This window comes from Asterias amurensis, chromosome 6 (genome assembly GCF_032118995.1).
Source record: "Asterias amurensis chromosome 6, ASM3211899v1".
NCBI classification, from domain to species: Eukaryota; Metazoa; Echinodermata; class Asteroidea; order Forcipulatida; family Asteriidae; genus Asterias; species Asterias amurensis.
Genome location: NC_092653.1, coordinates 17,717,505 through 17,738,305, shown reverse-complemented (window position 1 = coordinate 17,738,305; position 20,801 = coordinate 17,717,505). Strand labels below are relative to the sequence as shown.

Sequence of the window (20,801 nt, the reverse complement as noted above, 5' to 3'; positions counted from 1 at the left end):
CTTCAGTGCTAGTGGTTACTCGGTAGAATCAAAATTAAACTTCAATTTCATTCTATTACATTTCGTTTAATTGAGAAATTCTACCTCATAACCACCTAGCACTTCGGCCTTACGTGAGATGTTTGGAGCCATCACAAAAAGGTCGAAGAACAAAAGGTAACAACGTAACGTACCGTCTCAATGACACATCATTTATTCAGTGAAACATTACAAGGTGATCGTCCGTTTCAAATAAAACATTACTTATTCTGTGAAAAAGCAGAATGACTGAGTATACTCTCAGCAAAACAATTATACTCCCCTGTATCCTCTACAGGTTTATCATAAAACTTAGCAAACGTCGATGATCTCGACCATCCTGCAGCTTTCATGATTGTTGCAAGTGGTACACCTTTCCTTGAAGCTGCACTACATGCAGCTGCCCTTGTACTGTGGGCGGTAAATTTGTCCGTCCTTATACCTGCATCTGAAAGTCCTAGCTTTATCCATCTGCCTATCGTTTCTGATCCCACTGCTTTGTGGGGTGGTACATAACTTAGAAAAATTTCTTTTCTCCACCTCTGACAGATTTAGTTTTCTCAAGATAAACTTTTAAAACACTCATAGCACAAAGTAAATGATCATGAGGGTAAGCAATTAAATCAACTTCTCCATGAGGTTTACCAACTCTACTTGTTTTGGTTAGTGCCTCGATAGTAAATTTAACAGAATTTGCCCTAACTTGGGCTGAATTAATGTTCATAAATGATAGTGTCTGACAACGTTGCCCCGATGTAAGGGCAGTAAGAACTACCAGTTTCATGGTAAGCTTTTTCAACGAGAGTCCCTCATTAGGACCGAGAGTTCTTAAATAGTCAAGCACCACAGTCACATCCCATGTTTGTGAGTATCGAGCCTTTGGTGGTCTCAGATTGAACACCCCTTTCATCAGTCTCTTAACCAATGGATGAGAGCCCACTGTGACGCCCTCAAGCGTCGGGATCACTGCCGACAAGGCACTTCTGGTAATGTTTAAACTGCTGTATTAGCTGCCTGACAAAAATTGTTTTGTCAAAAAATCCAACACTTTCACCAAAGTTGGTCGAATCGGATGAGTTTCCGTCCGAGTGCAGAACTGAATCCATCTGTCGAATGCCGACTTGTAGCACTTCTTTGTGCCAGACCGCCATGATGCGATGATAATTTGGGAAACTGGTCCCGATACACCTTGCTGTCGGAGCGCCTCCCTGATAAGGAACATGCCATCAATCTCAGATGATCCCGTAGCGGATGGAGTCTATTTGAGAAGGGAAGCGAAAGCAAATCTTATTGAAAAGGCAAGATAATGGGGTTTCTGACAAGTAGTTTAAGCATTGTCGGGAACCATGATTGCGTATGCCATAAAGGCGCGATCAGTATACCGATCGCCTCGTCATGCTCAATCTTAGTGAGTACTTTGTTTATTATGCTAAATGGCGGAAATGCATAAAAACAGTCATACGTTGACCAGTCTAACTGGGTCAGCTCGCCATGAAACATACGGTAACAATTGGCGGTTCAACCTCGATGTGAAAAGATCCACATCAGGCTTAGGGAAAACTGTTATGATCTTTGAAAAAATTGTGGGGTTAAGTTTCCACTCGAGATCATCCCGAAATTGTCGGGATGCCGTGTCTGCCAGAATATTTTGCACACCAGGGAGGTGTGAACTAGTCAGCCAAATTTTCCTTGCCATGCACCATAGCCAAATCTCCCTAGCTAAGGAATGTAGCAGTTCGGATCCCGCGCCACCAAAGTGTTTTAGGAAAGCAACCACCGTGATGTTGTCAGATTTAAGGTGGATTGAAACACCGTTTTCTTCTGAGAAGAATGATTGCAATGCTAATGAGCAAGCTTTTAACTCAAGCCAATTGATATGATGAGTGGGGAATCGTAAACATAGTCTCACGATTAATGGCCCCTTAACCTCAGTGAGGCAACCAGTGGTTTCATAACTTTCGTAAACACACGTGGGGCACTAGCTAAACCAAATGGTAGACAGGTAAACTCGTATATCGCATTGCGCCAAGTGAAACGCAAAAACTTCCTTTGCTCAGTGGCTATAGGCACTGCAAAGTAAGCATCTATAAGATCTATAGAGGCCATATAGCAATGTGGCCGTATCAGTTGAATTGCCGTGCGGATAGTTTCCATTTTAAAATGAAAATACTCCACAAATTTGTTAAGCCCCTTCAGATTTATTATAGGGCGAGACGAACCATCCTTTTTTGGCCGAATGAAAATATTCGAAATAAATTCACCTTCGACGTGGTTCGTTTTGACTATTGCTCTTTTATCGAGCAATTTGGCAATTTCAGAGGTAATAATTTCAGCCTCGTGTGGTTCACACTGCAAATCCCTTGGAATGCGTGTTTGGTATGGCCTTTTAGTGAATTCAATATGATAGTGCTGAACAGCGTCGAGCACCCATTGATCAGACGTAATCTCGCGCCATTGGGCTATATGATATGCGAGTTTACCTGCCATAAATAATTTCGCAACTTGATTTTGAGTATTATCACATTTGTGCTCACTCACCGTTTTACAAGGTTTTACTTGGTTGCGGTTTGTTGCCGTGTTTCTGCTGGCTTTCTCTGTTGCCTGCGTTTTGGGCGAAAGGAGTTTCCCTGACGCGTTTGCCCGCCACGATGGGAAAAAGTCTTGGCATTTCCCCTTTGCCTGCCGCGATCCGATTTCGGACCGGCAGAAAAATTACCACGTTGACCAAATTTTTGGCCAAGCTTATTAGTTTCCTGAATATCTTTGCACTTTTGAGACAAATTGTCCCCAAACAGGAGCCCGGTTACGGGCGCCTGCGCAGAGCAAAGAGTGGAAAACTGTTGGTTTAAGTCGGGCTTTATAAGTTCTCTTCGCCGGAAGTTCAACTCGGTGGTTGCATGGCCAATTATGGCCAATGCATCCAGTAGGTTTGTTACCAAAACCTTGTGATCCAGGCTTTTATTGGTGCTCATTAGAGCCTCAATGCAGGTTACAATAGGCACCATGCCTTTCAGCGCCGCCTGCTCAACCTTTTGTAACTTGATGTCCATTGATCTTGTCTTTGATTGCAAAGAATTCCAGATTTCTGGATTAACTCTGGTACAATCAAGTTCTGGAATGTTACATGGTCGCTTGAATTTATTAAGTTTTTCTGCAACCTTCCCTTCTGATGATTTGTGTCGGAGTAACTTGCTGATAACACCGGCCAACTTCTCGTCAACTTTGGCACCTGTATCCTCTTCGGAGTAGAATTGCTCTACCACGCTGAGTACCCTGGCTGATGAATTATCACCAGCGTCGGGTTTTAGGAGGTTGTTGATGAGCTGGTCAGTCGCAAGAGAGTCATCACTCGATGTGCATGCCCCTTGGTCTTCCGCTGGCGTAACATGGTCGACCTTCTGTCGTTTCGCAGAGCTTGAACTCCCCAGAGAGGTCAACACTGTAGACTGTAGGATCTGCATTGCGTCTGCCATGGTTGTCATCTGCTCTTGTAGAGACCCAAACTCTTGCCGAGTGACCCCGGCGTTTGATGATTTGTTGGTCATTTTCTTTGGCTTCGGCTTTGCCTTTCCACCCGATGGATTACCACCGGAGGCAGAGATCGAAGTAGACGGGCCAGCAGTTGACACCGTGCCGCTTAACTCAAAGTCCGAAGGGTCGTCGAGTAGGCCAAGAATATCTGAAGATAGTTGTGTAGACATCGTGGAATTATACCGGTCACAAAAATGCACTGGGGTGTGAACCTTGGAGCTCACTTATATAGGGAGAGGTTTCCTTTTAACAAAGAACTCTCTCAAGTGTGACGACGAAATACCGGTGGCAGGTGCAATCTCACGTAAGGCGCTAGGTGGTTATGAGGTAGAATTGTAAATTTTCACTGGAGCATTTCAATGGCGCCAAGGCAATGACCAGGGGGCATGGAGGCAATCGCCTTGTTCCCTCCGTGAATGATCAGGCCTGGGATAGGCACATTTGTATTTGAAATAATGATTGGACTTTGTCACACCCCTCCTAGGGAATATCAAAGCACTCATTATTTAATTTCCAAAAGAAAAGGCAAAGCTCTGTTTTTAATTATTAAACCTGTTTTATTCCATCTTAATGTCAGTATTTGCGGAAAGTGGCTGTGTATGCAAAGACCAAAGGGCGAGCAGGTTTCCCCAATCTCAGCTTTCCAGTATGGAGACACATTGCTGTGAACAAGCTCAACATATCAGACGACTTAGCCTGGATGTAAGTTATGCAGTTTCTTTTCTTCTCTTTATAGTATTTAAACGCAAATGCTAAAGAGTTCTGCAGGGCAAATAACTTCTGAAATGTTTGGGATGTTTCTAATGAGAGCAAGTGGTACTTGTTGTAAGCCAGGGCCAGTTACCAAAGCAGAAAATAATTCTTGGTATAATGGTATATTGGCTGGTAACCATATTCTGGTAAGCATAATTTTGTTGTGCTTAGCTACAATTTGTGGTGAAGCAGCTCTATGAAATTGGTGCTTAAAGGAGTGTTACAGAATTGGTAAGAAACAAAAATCTTGAAGATCACAGATTTACATAAAACTTACACGGTCTAATGATGGTGATACATGTAGTAGAAAACATCCCTTGAAATATTTCTGTCTGAAATTTCATATTTAATGAGAAATAAATAATCTAATTTCGCATTTGGAGTTTATCGCTCAGTGAGCGTTTTATTCATTTTTGTTTTGGCATCGATGCAATGCAAAATTTGTAATCGGTTTTTCACTATTCTCTCGTGACCCAGATGGCCGATCGATCTCAAACTTCTACAGGTTTTTCAGTTTACGTATATGGTGGATTACAAAGTGCTTACACTGCCAGCAACGTTTTTGCTAGCAAACCAATTCTGTAATTTACTTAAACGGATGCAATTGCCTCCTTGCCCCTAGTGCCCCTTGAAATATTCCAAATAAAACTGAAGTTTCTTTCATAGAGATACCCTTTATTGAGGAAATACTACATTCGTTGGGTTTTCTGGGCTGAGGGGTCTATGGCAGTGCACTGAAGTTCTGTTACTTACAGAGCATGGGTTCAAATCCTGGCCTGGTCGGTCGCGACACTTGTCTCCCTTAACAAGGCGCTATCTCACCCAGTAGAAATGGGTACCGGCCAGAGGTGGCCAGTAACCTGCGATGGACTGGCATCCTGTACGGGGGCAATGAAAATTCTGAGTCGTTAAAGGCAGTGGACACTATTGGTAATTACTCAAAATAATCATTAGCATAAAAACTTACTTGGTAACGAGTAATGGGGAGAGGTTGGAAGTATAACACATTGTGAGAAACGGCTCCCTCTGAGTGGAGTAGTTTTCATGAAAGCAGTAATTTTCCACGAATTTGATTTCAAGACCTCAGATTTAGAATTTGAGGTCTCGAAATCGAGCATCTGAAAGCACACAACTTCATGTGACAAGGGCGTGTTTTTTCTTTCATTATTATCTCGCAACCTCCATGACCGATTGAGCTCAAATTTTCACAGGTTTGTTATTTTATGCATCTATGTTGAGCTATATCAAGTGAGAAGGCTGGTCTTTGACAATTACCAATAGTGTCCAGTGTCTTTAAATGCCAAGGAAACCGGATATAAACACCGGCCTTATATGAGCCATTTAGCTCGGGACATACCTTATTTTGCTTACTACATTGCCCTTACAGCAGCAAAAGTTGTTACTGTTGTTACTTTGTGGTAAATTGTTGTTTTTGTTTTTGTTTTTTATAGGTTCTTTGAGGGATATGACTTACTTTGTGAATGCCCAGCAGAGACAAGACTTAAGTTGGCAGAGAAGGCGCAATCGTGCAAAACACCCGAGGAAAAAGGTATCCAGGCCATGGTGCCCCTTCAAAAGTTTCCCAAAGGCCTTAACATTTTCCAATAGAAGTGCCCTTTGCAAAGTGAAAAATGCCTTGACCTATCATAGATGACATACTTTAAAATTTGAACTTCTTTGTTTTCTCTCCATTAGGTTCTTGGCTAGTACAATGATTAAAGGGAAGGTACATGTTTGGTAATTGTCAAAGACCAGTCTTCTCACTTGGTGTATCCCAACATAAGCATAAAATAACAAGCATGTGAAAATTTGAGCTAAATTGGTCATCGAAGTTGCGAGAAAATGATGAGAGAAAAACACCCTTGTTGGACGAATTTGTGTGCTTTCAGATAGAAATAAAAGACTTCTATAGCTAGAATGAAGGACTTCTAGCTAGAAGTCTTTTATTATTTTAGTGAGGAATTACCTCTTTCTCAAAATCGATGCTACTTCAGAGGGAGCCGTTCCTCACAATGTTTTATGCTATCAACAGCTCTCCAATGCTCGTTACCAAGTCAGTTTTTAAGTTAATATTTGTTTTGAGTAATTACCAAATGTGTGCCTTCCCTCTAAGTTCTCTTTTCTGAGAACCAGTGGCTTCTTAACCAGAGTTAGGAAGTAAACCAATCAATTAATCATTCATCACATGACCACAGGCTGCCCATAGAAACACCCCAGCAACATGCAGCTGGAGCTGCAGCTGCTAATTGTTGGCCCAATGACCAGGGCACTAATGTAAAGCGCATTGATACGGTTATTGTGAAATGCGCTATATAAGAATTTTTTACTATTATTATTATAATTTAAAGACACTGGACACTATTGGTAATTGTCAAAAATCGGTCTTCTCACTTGGTGTATTTCAACATATGCATGAAAATTTGAGCTCAATCGGTCGTCGTTGCGAGATAATGAATCTAAATCTGAGGTCTCAAAATCAAATTCGTGGAAAATTACTTCTGTCTCGAAAACTACTCAACTTCAGTGGGAGACGTTTTTCACAATGTGTAATACCATCAACAGCTCCCCATTACTTGTTACCAAGTAAGGTTTTATGCTAATAATTATTTTGAGACATTACCAATAGAACAATCCGACGCGCACCGGGCGCCATAGTGTTGAGCACCGGGCGCGCAAGTGTTGAGCACCGCGCGCCATTGCGGCGTTGTCTTCAATGCCTAGATTGTGCACAAAAAGACACCGCAGTTGGTAATTTTCAATAGAGGGCGCTACCAATTTTGTTTCGTCGGATTGGTCTATAGTGTCCACTGCCTTAAAACATGGTCTAAGTGTTCATTTTAGCAACCTTTACATATTATGACTGTAGGTCAAAAGTCAAAGTTCATGACTACAACACTGACCTGTTTACCGTGGTTATTCCTCTTGTGACTACTGATAGCTTTTTTGAATTTGCAGAGTTTCTGAAGAGTCAGGCGTCAGTAGACACACTGGAATTCCTGCTGTATTTATTCCTGCAGCAGGTTCACAGGATATCACTTCGTTCATCTCTAGTTGCTGGTGACGAGTATCCTTTTTAAATATCTGCTGGTTGTTTCATGTTCAACCCCAATTGGCAAATGTAATGGGAACATAAGGGGGAGTGGTGTAGCCAGTGGTTACACCCCTATGTTCTAAAACCTCTATGTTCTGACATGTGTCTGAAACCTCTTTTTTCTTCTGCTGCACCACGCATCTGGAATGTTGTCTTTGTACCACAACATTCAAATCTCTTCTCAAAATTATCTTATGTCACAGGTTTTCAAGGACTAATTTTGTTGTGTCTGTTTTTCTTTGGGTGCGTTCAGACACAGTACTAAAGTTGGTTTAACTCATGGTTCAACTCAATCGAGTTCAACTCAGTGTGTCTGAACGGATCTAAAGTTAGTCCGAATTGAGTTCAACCCACAAAAGATAAACCGTCCAGGGAGGGGTTTATCTTTAGACCGCTTCGGGTTTATCTTTTAACACTGTGTGTGGACAGAATAAAATTACCACATCCGGTTTAACTCACAACAGGCGACCCATTGACCTCCGTAATCATTACGTAAACACACGGTGACCAATGAACAGGACAATAAACAGGATGTTAGAGTAACAGGTTCGCGTTTTCTTTGACCTCTTAAAACCAAAGATAAACCGGATCGGGTTTAACTCAGTGCTGTCTGAACGCAAAGGGGTTTTGTTTTTACGATCACCCCCTGCTGCTCGTAAAAGTTAAACCGGTTCGGGTCTAACTTAGTACGCTGTCTGAACATACCCTTTGTTTTGTTTGTTTTTGGTTTTTGGTTTTTACTGCGCCTTGAACACCCAGCAGGGTTGATACGTGCGCCTTACAAGTCTTATTATTATTTTATTATTATTATGTTCTGGGGTGGATTTCACAAAGAGTTAAGACTAATCTTATCTCTAATTAGGACGAGTTACTCGTCCTAACTAACTTAGGACTAGCCATACGTTTTGTATATCTCCTAAGACTAGTCCCAACTCTTTGTGAAATCGACCCCTGATTCCACAGCAATCTGACTGGCAGCACCTTGTTAACATATTGTAGTTGTAAAGTGACAAGCTTTTTGGCAGCTGTTTCACACTTGTAATTGTCAATGGCGTGAAGAGAGTGACCTATTTGGTCGATCTAATGATAGGTGTATCAGCAGCATTCTCCTTTAAAGACAGTGGACACTATTGGTAATTGTCAAAGACCAGTCTTCTCACTTGGTGTATCTTAGCATATACATAAAATAACAAACCTGTGAAAAATTCCAGCTCAATCGGTCGTCGAAGTTGCGAGATCATAATAAAAGAAAAAACACCCTTGTCACACGAAGGTGTGTGATTTCAGATGCTTGAATTCGAGACCTCAGATTCTAAATCTGAGGTCTCGAAATCAAATTCGTAGAAAATTACGTCTTTCTCGGAAGCTATGTTACTTCAGAGGGAGCCATTTCTCATCAACCTCTCCCTACTACCCGTTACCAAGTAAGGTTTTATGCTAACAAGTATTTTGAGTAATTACCAATAGTGTCCACTGCTTTTAACAGTGGTCCGCTGGCCCAAATGCCAGTTAAAACACCAGAGGACCAGTCAGAAATCTTTCCAAGTGGTCCACCTGGAGCAAGTTCTAGTGCGCACAATGGTTTTTAAACTAAAGGTTGACCATTTGCACTCAAACCAAGCTGGTCGACCATTGGTTGACTACTCTGTGGTCGACCATTTGGAACCAGCCTCGAGCCCATGGTATTTTCACTGGTCCCAACAGCATGTTCCATTCTAACATGTGTAAAGCGCAGAGAGGAACCAGTGACAGTACATTGTATAGCGAAAAGGCGGTAGGTTGACTAGGTTCACTGCGCATGTATGTTGCTGGTCAGTAGTCAATCACGGGTCGACTAAATGTGCCCACTCGAACTTGCTCCTGGCTAGTTCAGTGTTGGAAAGTATCCCTATTTCATTTGAGTAATATTGACAGTGAAAAAGCTGCTGGACTAGTGAAATGACAAGCTAACTGCTCCTGCTGGCTAGTCCCTATTTAACAGCACACCTTGATCGGATGTACATCTAATGAAATTATTGAACAATAATTGTGGGTTGAAAATCAAAACATTGACTAGATTGAAATTTGCGACCTCTGTATGACATGCCACGCTCTGCCAACTGAGTTATCTACCTCTAATTTTGGCGGCCTAGGGAGACCGCCAGTCAAAAACCATACAACCTGTAACTGCTGTAATTATTGAACCTTATTGAAGATGTTTGTAGATGGCCAATGCGTCCACGATCCCCAGATGTTGATACCAGAGGAGGAAACCTCAACTCTAAGGTATGGATGCTACATGTAGTAGATATAACAAAGTTAGTACTTAAATGCTGACTCTGAAGGTACTTAAAGTACCAGGTACACCAGGCCCAGATTTTATGCCAATTCTTTTAACTTTTAAAGGTAGAGTCAAACTTTGATAATAACCCCTCCCCCCCAATTGGCTCGATCCATAAAGCATTATGAAATCAAGCCCTTACGTCAGTACGTCGATGTGATTGCAGTTTACAAAATCACAGCACTGTCACCCTTTTTGACTGTGTGGCAATCTGTTCTGCACTAGCAGAAGAAAAAAAACCAGGAAGGTAGTGGTAACACTTAAGACTAGAACTAAACATAACAAAAATGCACGAGCTTTCAAATAACCAAATAACACAAGGTGGAGTCAGTGACTTAAGAGCATCTACTCCTTGTAAGGTCCCTATCAATACAGTTCAGGTTCTTGATGATCTTTTGTTCAGCAGCTTCCCTTGCAAATCTGTCTCTGAATGCTCTCTGCTGAACAATGGACACCTTGAGGTGATGCAGGGAATGACCAGCCGTCGATTTCACCAAACTCTTCCTAACTTGGGATAAATCCTAGGACTTGGGACGAGTTCAGTTCTGTATCCCAAGAGGTTAGGGCGCATAAAACCCATCCTAAGTTAGGACGGGTTACTTGTCCTAACTCGAGATAGGATTAATCCTAGCGTTTTGTGAAATCAGCTGCAGGCAGGCTAAAGTGTTGAACTACTGGTTTTTGTATGTCATTGTTAAAAAACAAGGCCAACCTAAATTTTTATTTAAAACATTTATAATGTGCTTGAAGTTATGTGATTGTGGAGCATTGATCTTAAATTAATTTTCTCTTCCAGAGCTTGGATGAGAACACTCACATGGCCTTTGTTCTTGCTCATCTCAATGATATGCTCTCACTCCTTGTAGAAGCTGGTAAGTGCATACATTCTCAAAGAATATTTCATATTATAAGACACCTCTTGCTTTTTCTGTGTTCTGGTTGGCTGAAACATGGTCATGTGGGGTGAACAAATATAGTCTAGTGATCGCACGCGCATGTTTTGTGGGAACTAGTTCACAAGCGTGCACTAGTCTTTTAAGTTTTTGACTGGTTACAGGGCCCTCTCATGATGTGAACCATATACAGCAATTAAAAAACAGAATCAGCTGATCAGGGGAAATTAATTGCATTTCTTTCTTTTCCAAGTTTCTTTTCTTATTTCACATTTAAGACCGAGGTGTGTTATAAAACACATATGGACTGGCATAATTAGGTAAAAAGTGCATGTCTATCCCCCTCGCGCCTGTGAGTGACCAGAAGAGGGACATATTTCCTTCGGCCTCAGGAAATGGGTCCTTCTTGTGGTCGTTCCAAAGTCCCTCGGGGGGAATAGACGTACACTAAATTTTACCTCATTGCCAGTCAATATGTTTATAATGGTTGCCTACTTTTATACCACTCTCTTTCTAGTAGACATAGGCATTTGCCCATGGCCTCCTCCTTCAATTATACCCCGCTTGAATCACTGGTACCGCTCCCACCACAGCCCGTCTTTTCCAGTGCTGCTGCCTTGAGTTGAGTGGTATCACAACGTGACCGTTCTCGAATGGTGTCTGCCCAGTTGTCTAAAATGATGTCATATCAAACGAACATTTATCTGAAAATGTATTAAATCGCAACAGCTGATTTTGGTTGTGCGACCAAAATAGGGACACTGTTGACATGCTGAAAATTGTGGATGTTTTTTTCCCTATTTTCTCCTGACTCACACAACAGAGTATTCAAACTTTCTTACAGGTTTGCTGTTTCATGTATATGATTGACAATAAAAAGAACACTGCAACTACTTTGTCAGCTCTGCTAGAAGACCCCTTGCAATGGCAGCCATCGCTGAGCTCAAACATTTGAAAGGTGTGTGTGCTGCGCACAACTCTCAGCAATCAGAGAGGGCGCTGTTTTGGACTTCTGAGAAAATAAGCAAGGGGTCTATCCTGTATAATACCTTTCAATGTAATTGTGTTTACTGTAGATCCGTATGCAGGTTCTGCCACTGATGTTCTGCTATCTCTACAGGCAGTTCAATCTATGAGCTTCCTCTTAGAAGGCTCAGTGGATGGCTCAAGGTTAGTATTAACTTTCCAAAGTACCATCAGGGACCAATTTCATAAAGCCTGTAAGCCATAACAAAAATGTCCTAAGCACAGACAAATCTTGCCTAGCAGAAACTGGTTACCAGCCAAATTACTTGCTTTTTGAAGCCCCGCTACTAGCGCTCAAAATGTTTTTAACTAGCATGCGTACAGAGCTGTCACTTTTTGTAAGCCAACAGCATTGTTTTTCTGCAATTTCCTTCCTTGGGTTATATACATTATTAGTGAAGAGAGGTAATGAAATGACTGGCTGCCCATGTTAGCGAGGCTGAACTCAAATAAAAATAATAGTAATAATAATAAAAATCATTCTTATGTAGCGCATATCACTGTGAGGTCCCTATGCGCTGTAAAAGGAAATCAACAATTATTGTACAAAGTGAACAGATATGTTTTTAACTGGGTTTTGAATTGTTCTGATGTCTCAGCCTGTTTGACGACCTCTGGAAGACTGTTCCATAACTGAACGGCTGCATATTGTAAAGAGCGGGAACCATACGACTTGGTTTTGATAACTGGGGAGTCAGAAGGGATTTACTTATCACTTATTTCATGACATTATTTTGATTTGTATCTTCCTTTATGTTAGTTCGGTGAAGCCAGTACATGAGCTTGCAAAAATGCAATCCCTTCAACAAAAGAGTGGCTTCTCAAAGGTAAACAGTTTGTTTATGTACAAAGAACTCATTATCAATTCTGAGCATATTCAGAGGGTGTTTTTTTTAATTACAGAATTGTATATTTTGTCTGTAAGGGTAAAATATAATAATATCAAAGTCTTATATAGCGCACCAACAGGATACTCAAGGCGCTGAGTATATACAAACTTTCAGAAAGATAGGTTATTGAAGTGATGAATTCTGAGACCCAATTATGTAGCATCTTATAAGGGTTTACAAGGTGCTACGGCGCATTTAGCAGCCACAGCCAGGAACACCGGGGTGAACCCCTTCTCTTTTTGATAAGTGCACTGGGTTCTTTTACATGCACTACACAACACTTGGGACCAACGACTTTACGTCCCATCTGAAGGATGAAGCAATGGTTAAGTGTCTTGCTTAAAGATACAAGTGTCACGGCTTGGGATTCGAACCCACACTTTGCTGATCAGAAACACCAGAGTTTGAATTCGGTGCTCTTAACCAAACAGTACACTCCTATCACGTCCAACATACCTCAAAAAGGCTTATTAACATATACGCTGTTACTACGAATCTCACCTCTCACAGATCACACTAGCATTCACATGTCGCACATTTGAATCTTGGGTTCGCACTTGTCTGGTGGCCAACCCTTGTGGTGTAGCTGCATGCATCTCGTCTGGTAACAGACTCTCATGGCCCACTGCAGGTAAGAGCTTTTTACGCTGGAATTTGTGAAATTTTCAATATTTAATCCAATATTTTATTCTAATAAATTCTAATAATACAGAACTGTACTTTTGTCCATGTTCACTCTCTATACCCAAGTTTACCATCATTGGAAAGAGAAAGATCGGATCTTTTCAACGATAATAAAAACACTGGACACCTTTGGCAATTGTCAAAGACCAGTTTTCCCACTTGGTGTATCTCAACATATCTTTTATTATCTTGTAATTGGCCAGTGGATGTCAAGTTTCTATGTTTTTAACGTGGACAAATAAAATAAGTCTAAACTAATCTAAATCTAATCTAATAAGCATAAAATAGCAAACCTGTGAAAATTTGAACTCAATTGGTCGTCAAAGTTGCAAGATAATAATGCAAGAAAAAACACCCTTGTCACACGAAATTGTGTGCTTTCAGTTGATTGATTTCAGGACCTCAAAATCTAATTCTGAGGTCTTGAAATCAAATTATTGGAAAATTACTTCTTTCTCGAAAACTACGTTACTTCAGAGGGAGCCGTTTCTCACAATGTTTTATACTATCAACATCTCTCTAATGCTTGTTACCAAGTAAGTTTTTATTCTAACAATTATTATGAGTAATTACCAATAGTGTCCAGTGCCTTTAACATTTGTTAACATGTTGAATATCAACTTTAGCTATTTCATGCATTCAATTTCATGTTCGTTCAGACATGATTTTGTTTTTCTCATTCAGATTAACTTCAGTCATCCTGTTCCATTTATAGGCATTCATAACTACACTTTGACCATTTATAAGTTCAATTTCTTTTTACACTTGCACTTCTTATTTACACTTGATGAAGTTGAACGGTTGACCAACTCTTGCTGCTGGCGTTTACGAAATTGAACTAATCTTTCAGCCTAATAAAATTGAATGGTTTTATTTAACCAGTGAAAGCTAAACTGGTGAAATTGAATACTCCTTTTCACTGTTAAACGTTAACTCAACAAAGCATTCATTTTGAAAACAAAATTGATTGAACCAGATATGAAAAATGAATGGATTTTTGTCTAAATATAATGAAGGGAAAAGCCATAGTGAATTACTTATTAATGAATTAGCCATAATACTCTTCTAACCATTGACATTTAATGAAATTGAATACTCTTTCATTGTTGAATGTTAACTCAACAAAGCATTCATTTTGAAAACAAAAGTGAATGAACCAGATATGAAAAAAGAATGGATTTTTGTCTAAATATAATGAAGGGAAAAGCCATAGTGAATTACTTATTAATGAATTAGCCATAATACTCTTCTAACCATTGAGAATGAAGTCATGAATTATTTCTCTCATTAAGGTGGGGATGGAGAGGCAGTGAAAAGAGGTCGGATGGCGACCAATGCACAGAAAGCTCCAGCCAGGTAGGGTGTCTCATATTCATAACAATAATACTATAATATTAATTTTGGTTTTTACCCATACACCAATGTGTGTTAGCACTGTATACTCAGTACTTTCCCGAGTCCTGTGAAAAAATATCACAGGCATGTTACTCGGGTGGGATTCGAACCCACGACCCTTGCAATTCTAGAGCAGTGTCTTACCAACTAGACTACCGAGGCTGCCCGGTAGCTAGAGGCAGTTCGAATCCTATGCTTTGGCAGCGGGCACCGCAACGATATAACAGATGTTAAATTTGCATCGGGGATAAAGAATATTAATTTAGGTTTTTACCCATACACCGATGTGTGTTAGCACTGTATACTCAGTACTTTCCCGAGTCTTTCCCATGCCTGTGATATTTTTTGGTTCCCCTCTAGGCTTTACATTAATGCCCTGGTTCCCCTCTAGGCTTTACATTAATGCCCTGGTTCCCCTCTAGGCTTTACATTAATGCCCTGGTTCCCTCTAGGCTTTACATTATAGCCCTGGTTCCCCTCTAGGCTTTACATTAATGCCCTGGTTCCCCTCTAGGCTTTACATTAATGCCCTGGTTCCCCTCTAGGCTTTACATTAATGCCCTGGGTACTTTTTGTTGGACACAAAACACAATGTCCACATATTTTACATTTATATGGTTTGAAGATATGGTTTGAAGATAATGACGGTAGAAAGCTTCCCCATTAAATATTACTTACTGAGGTGCTGTTTTTGAGAAATGAGTAAAACAAGTCACAGAAACAAATTTTTAGCATGTAAAATGCTTTTTTCATTAAACATTGTTTTACTAATTTCTCAAAAACTACAGGAAGTTAAATTTTAAGGGAAGCCTTCTAATACATGTATCACTTTCTTCAAACTGTTTATAAAGTTTAATGTAAATCTGTGAACATTGTGTTTTGTATTACAAGAAGTACTCCAATCATTTAATGTGACCTGCATTTAGTTTATAATAAATTAGAACTGCATGTTAATGTAAAAAAAAAACACTGTTTAATCAGGTATTGTTTTCTCTTTGCAGCTCCAAATTGGTTGTTTTGTCGCAGATTTGTAAGCAGACACTTGCCAAGGTTAGTGAACACATCTTTGAGTTATTTGGTATGAAACTTCATTCAAAGATTAACAAATTTTACATTCCACCTCCACATCAAAATCAACACAACTTCTTTATCTTAACAAACCAACATTTTTTAAGAACAGTGGTTAAAACTCACAAGTAAATCTCCCAAGTTCTTTCGTGGTAGTTCATTGTACAAACATGTAAAGTACATGTAGGTACCTTTTCAAAGTCTGTTAGTTCATCGCGACTTTTTCATTCAGCATTGTGATTAATCCCTCCTAGTCATGTGACCTCCTGTTCGGGAGTGGTCACATGACAGTAGGGCCCAATTTTATAGTGCTGCTTAACGGTAAGCAAATTTGCGTGCTTACTGTAGCAGAAAAGTTTGCTTAAGCCTTAGCGTATTTCACAGGTTAGCAGAAAAATTGGGCGGCCATATTGCGTGTTTACCGTGGATTTGCATTGTGACGTCATTTTGTGTGTGTGCGGTAAGCACCGGAAGGTTAGCATGCCTTCGTGTTCTTACTGTTAGCAGCGCTATGAACCAGAGAATTGCACCGTAAGCACAACATCGGCCGCTAAGCAGCGCTATGAAATTGGGCCCAGATCATCATAGATGTGGATGGGGTGGAGGTGGGGGTGGGGGTGGGGGGTGCTCATAGCCTGCATCCCTAATGAGAGTTGGTTTCTGGGTACGTTTCTAGATGGCTTCCCAGGGCTCAATTTCATAGAGCTGCTTCAGCACAAATTTTTGCTTAAGCAAAAAAATCCTTGCTTAGTAAAATCAGATTACCGGCCAAGACTCCTCTCACTTGTTATGCTAAGTGAACAACAGCTAAATACCAGTCACAAGCAATGTATATGGCATGAAATTTTGGCCAGTAACATGTGTAAAATAAGCGAGCTATTTTTGTGCTTAAGCAAATTTTTTGCTTATGCAGCTCTATGAAATTGGCCCCTGGTCCTACGTTTCAAAAAAATGATCCTTCGTTGCAGTGACTTGAACTTCATCCATCTTGATGGCATGACGGTTGCTCTTGCAATAAAGGGGCCTTTGTGTTTGGAATGTTCTTTGACTTGACTCTAGTGCCGATTGACCTACTGGTTTCACCCATGTACATATCTGTCCCCTGTGGACACCTATTTTTGTAGGGTACGCCACATTTGTTACTGTCCGGTGTCTTATACTTTGGGTGGACATGGGTAGAACTCCTGGTGTTGTACACACTATTTTTACTGTCTGCGCCGTTTTGAGTAATCACTTCCGTTTAATGGTGAATATTTATGGTCAGTGTGTTATACACCGCTATGTCTTGAGTTCTGTCAAGGAAATTGTGTTGATCATTTTGAAAGACATCCAATTCACATGATACATCATTAAAAAGACGGCGATTTTCTATGTCTTTGTGTACAAAACATTGCCCTTCCGGCGACCCAGCAATGGCGATGCAGCCATGGCAGCGTTGCGCACATAGAGCGTCTATAGCCGCTGTTGTTTGGTTTTAGGCTAGTTAATCCGCTGCCCTGTTGCACTAGGTAAACAGCATGAACAATTAAGTAGGATTTGAAACTTTGCATGGTGGAAATATGATATGGAAAGGTTTACGGTACATGTAACACCATGAAATGACTATCTCTAAAAGAGTTGGGGTGGTTCTGAAAAGAACCGTTGGTTTCAACTCAACGTTTCGATCAGTATGCTCTGATAAAACAAAGAAGGAACAATTTCTGAGACGTGTCAGTCACAAATAGTATGAGGCTCAACATGTTGAATGATCTAGTCTAACCAGGCTCAGATTTATTCATGCTTCTTGCAGTACTTGTACTGATGTCAGTTTTAAAGGATGTCATGTGTTGCTTTCCACCCGAGAGTCATGTTTCTGGTTTAAGAAGATTGTGATCATATCTATGCAGTGCGTTCATTCATAGCAATCTGAACTTCAATGCGGTTTTGCCTGAGAGGTCGACCAATGCAACAACACAGCATGTCTTGAAGACCTTTTCGAAACTTCTTGTACTTGAAGACATAAATGATGGGATTGATCACTGAGTTCATGTTGTACATGGCAACAAGAAGAAGAAGAGTAATTACATTGAAATCTGCATTTTTAAACATCAGCCATACTACCAAGGGTGTCCACAGGACAACTAATGCACCCATGACAATCCTAAGCATGCTGATCACATTCTGTCTTGCCTGGAAAATCTCAAGTGCTGCTCCTTGTACATTCTGTTGTCGGAGTTGTTGAGCACTTCTCTTGAGAGTGGCTTGGATCTTATAGTAAGCCCAACACATAAATAGGATGGGAAACAGGTAACCAAATAGAAGAAATACTGTGTGTGTATATACATCACTGGCAGTACTGCTGTATAATGCAATTACAAGTGTTGGGCAGAGAATAAGAAATGACAGAACCCATGACAGGAAAGCTATGACAGTTACTTTTTTTAGAGTGATCCTACTTGGGTAGTGCAGTGGATGCACAATTCCGATATATCGTTCATAGGTCACCAGACATAGATTTAGACTTGATACTAAACCTGTCATATACTGTACAAATCCACCGTCATTGAACCACCAAGATGTATTGCTACAATAAACGACTACAGAAAAGCAACAAATACTGTCAGTCACAGCAAGATACGCCAGCAGATAGTTTGTCATATTGTGGAGGTTTTTGGTGCGAAGGATGACCAGCCAAGCTAGAGTGTTGAGAACCATTCCAATGATGCCTTGTGCCATTCCAATCATGGGAACTATTTCCACCTCGGTTACATGTACATGACTTGAATTCCATTCAGACATATTGGCTATGGATTCAGATTGGTCATACTGATAACTGAGATCCATTTTGAAAATGCGAGTTTAGCTTCCCTGTTGTGTCTTGAAATGCTGGAATTGTTATGAACAATTTAGCTCTTTTCCCAGTTTACTCTAGTAATATTCTACCAATATTGGGTAACTATTCAAAACAACAGTGCTGTACATGTAACTAAGATTGACAGATTATTTCAACACAGGTTGAGGATCACATTTAGCTACTGTGTTTTCGTTTTAATACAAGCTTTGATATGACAATGACGAGAGAGGATTTTTATTGGCCCAATGACCAGGGCACTAAAGTAAAGCGCATTGAGACGGTTATTGTATTATGCACTATATAAGAATTTGTTATTATTACGTTCCTTCAGAATAAGCTAGCGAGTCAATTGCTTATATCTGTGATGAGCACAAAATATTGACTTGATCAATTAGTGTGTAGAGTCCCTTGTCATTCACATATTAGTTTCATATTAATTATTTTGCTGGATCAGCTTTTGCTTTTTATATTGCGAAGCCAACCTGCATTATTCACAATAATTTTTTCAATGAATTTAATTTTGAAAAGGATATTGCATTTTGGAGTAATTTCAAAACAGGAGTTTAGTTACTAATAGTATGGATAAAAAGTATTAAGTTGACTCAGTCAATCTTGTGATATTTTTTGAGAGGAGATTTTTGTTTGTTTTTTTGTTGGTATATTATTTTAGGTTAAAGGGTTTAGATAGTTTTTGTAACACAAAACGCAATGTCTACAGCTTTTCATTTAACGTACACACTGTTTGAAGATAATGATAGTAGAAAGCTTCCCTCAAAATATTACTTGCTGAGGTGCTGTAGTTTTTCGAGAAATGAGTAAAACAATTTCACAAACATAGTTTTGGTCTCAGTGAGCCGGAAATTATTTTAGCATGTACAACAGCTACACACGACTCTCCTGAAAACATTTCTCCGTGATTTACACAAAAACTTGATGTCTAATGAAGCTGAAATATCTACAGGTAAATTATATAACAAACATCTGTATTCACAGCAAGTAGAGATTCTCGTCATGACCAAGAACTTGATCTGCAGAAGGTATCAAAACTCTTTATGATGCAATAGACCGATCCATTAAGCCCCGCCCCATTGCATATTGACCAATCACAACGCAACGAAGGTCCGACACTAAGGTCCGACATGCGTGTGCGTCTGCTTGGCGCGCGCGGCAGAGTTGTGCATAAAGGCATTGAAGAGCCCCTCGTGTTCTCGCTCACACGTGCGTCGTGGGCGGAGCCTACTGGATCGGTCTATTATTTGAAAGGTTTAAACTGGCCAGCATGTCAAGGCAGTGAAAAGAGATGTTTAGAGGCAGCAGACTTACCATGTAAATCCATTGTTTTTTTGGAGTGTGTTTGTACTCGATACTTATGTACATAAACAATTATTCATAAATACCTCAGACAGTTTCGCTATTCCTATTGGTGGAGAGCGTGTCACGTGGGTGTGCATAAACCTTTTGTTAATGCACAGTAAAAAGTGTTAACAATATCGGCGTGACACGCGAGCTTATAAAACAGTTTCCTCATTCATATTGGTCGAGAGCAATGGCCAGGACAGTTGTGCCACATCACGCGATACGCGCGACGCGCACAGCATACCCTTATAAGGAGTTGTTTACCCGAGGCGGCGGAGGGCCTTACCATTTTATAGCTAGAGGGGTGTTGTGTTGAAAGAAATTATTTAACAAATATAATTATTGCATTTATTTTACTTTTTGACCAAAGGTGTGGATGTTTTTTGACCGAAAAGGTATTTATGAATAGGAATCAAAGTGTGTTGAATCGGTTTTCAACTAGTGGTTTAAACCCGCCGAGGCCTGGTTCTTGATAATTTACCTCAACTTCGTCTTGGTGAAATTATCAAGAACCAGGCCTCGTTGGGATTAAACCACTAGTTGAAAACCTCTTCACCACACATTGATTCCCTTATTCAAGAAGGGCTCCAATGTAAAATTCAGTTTTGTGATCTGCTCATTTTCCAATAAAAAATTACTATGGACAAGAAAATCACAGATCAATAGGCTGCACCAAAAGAAGATGTTCTGAAGTTGTTCCCAAAGCTTACAAATGGCCGTTGTTATTGAGTTTGGAAATGTTTTGCTGAGTAAGCATCAAGTGGTTTGAATCGAGCTGTAACAGTCATGGACCTCCATGTCTCTTGGGGGAACTTAGAGCCTGTCTCTGGTCAGCTGGTGTGGGAAATGGATTTTTATCAAATCTATCTACTTTCAAAGCTACATGTTGATTTTTTTTACTTCAATAAACAGATATCAATGTAGCTTTAATTGGACCAAGCAC

General features: G+C 40.2%; 2 protein-coding genes and 1 non-coding gene across 4 annotated transcripts in view; 1 reads left to right on the top strand and 2 right to left on the bottom strand.

Annotated features, from left to right (window-relative positions):
* The window catches only part of LOC139939051 (TBCC domain-containing protein 1-like), a 70,818-nt gene that overhangs the window by 2,786 nt on the left and 47,231 nt on the right, over positions 1-20,801 (top strand). For both annotated transcript variants that reach the window (XM_071934768.1, XM_071934767.1), the window contains exons 3-12: positions 4,127-4,251; positions 5,754-5,851; positions 7,258-7,366; positions 9,598-9,658; positions 10,510-10,585; positions 11,683-11,776; positions 12,393-12,459; positions 13,033-13,153; positions 14,499-14,562; positions 15,603-15,651. In XM_071934768.1, coding sequence (XP_071790869.1) covers positions 4,127-4,251; positions 5,754-5,851; positions 7,258-7,366; positions 9,598-9,658; positions 10,510-10,585; positions 11,683-11,776; positions 12,393-12,459; positions 13,033-13,153; positions 14,499-14,562; positions 15,603-15,651 — 864 coding nt within the window. The remainder of the gene's footprint in view (positions 1-4,126; positions 4,252-5,753; positions 5,852-7,257; positions 7,367-9,597; positions 9,659-10,509; positions 10,586-11,682; positions 11,777-12,392; positions 12,460-13,032; positions 13,154-14,498; positions 14,563-15,602; positions 15,652-20,801) is intronic.
* On the bottom strand, positions 2,371-3,719 carry LOC139939053 (uncharacterized). The gene has a single exon (XM_071934772.1). It carries the CDS (start codon positions 3,717-3,719, stop codon positions 2,571-2,573), a length of 1,149 nt encoding a protein of 382 aa, XP_071790873.1. The 3' UTR covers positions 2,371-2,570.
* On the bottom strand, positions 14,689-14,763 carry Trnas-aga (transfer RNA serine (anticodon AGA)). Its single transcript has one exon. It is a non-coding gene; the product is annotated as a tRNA-Ser (tRNA).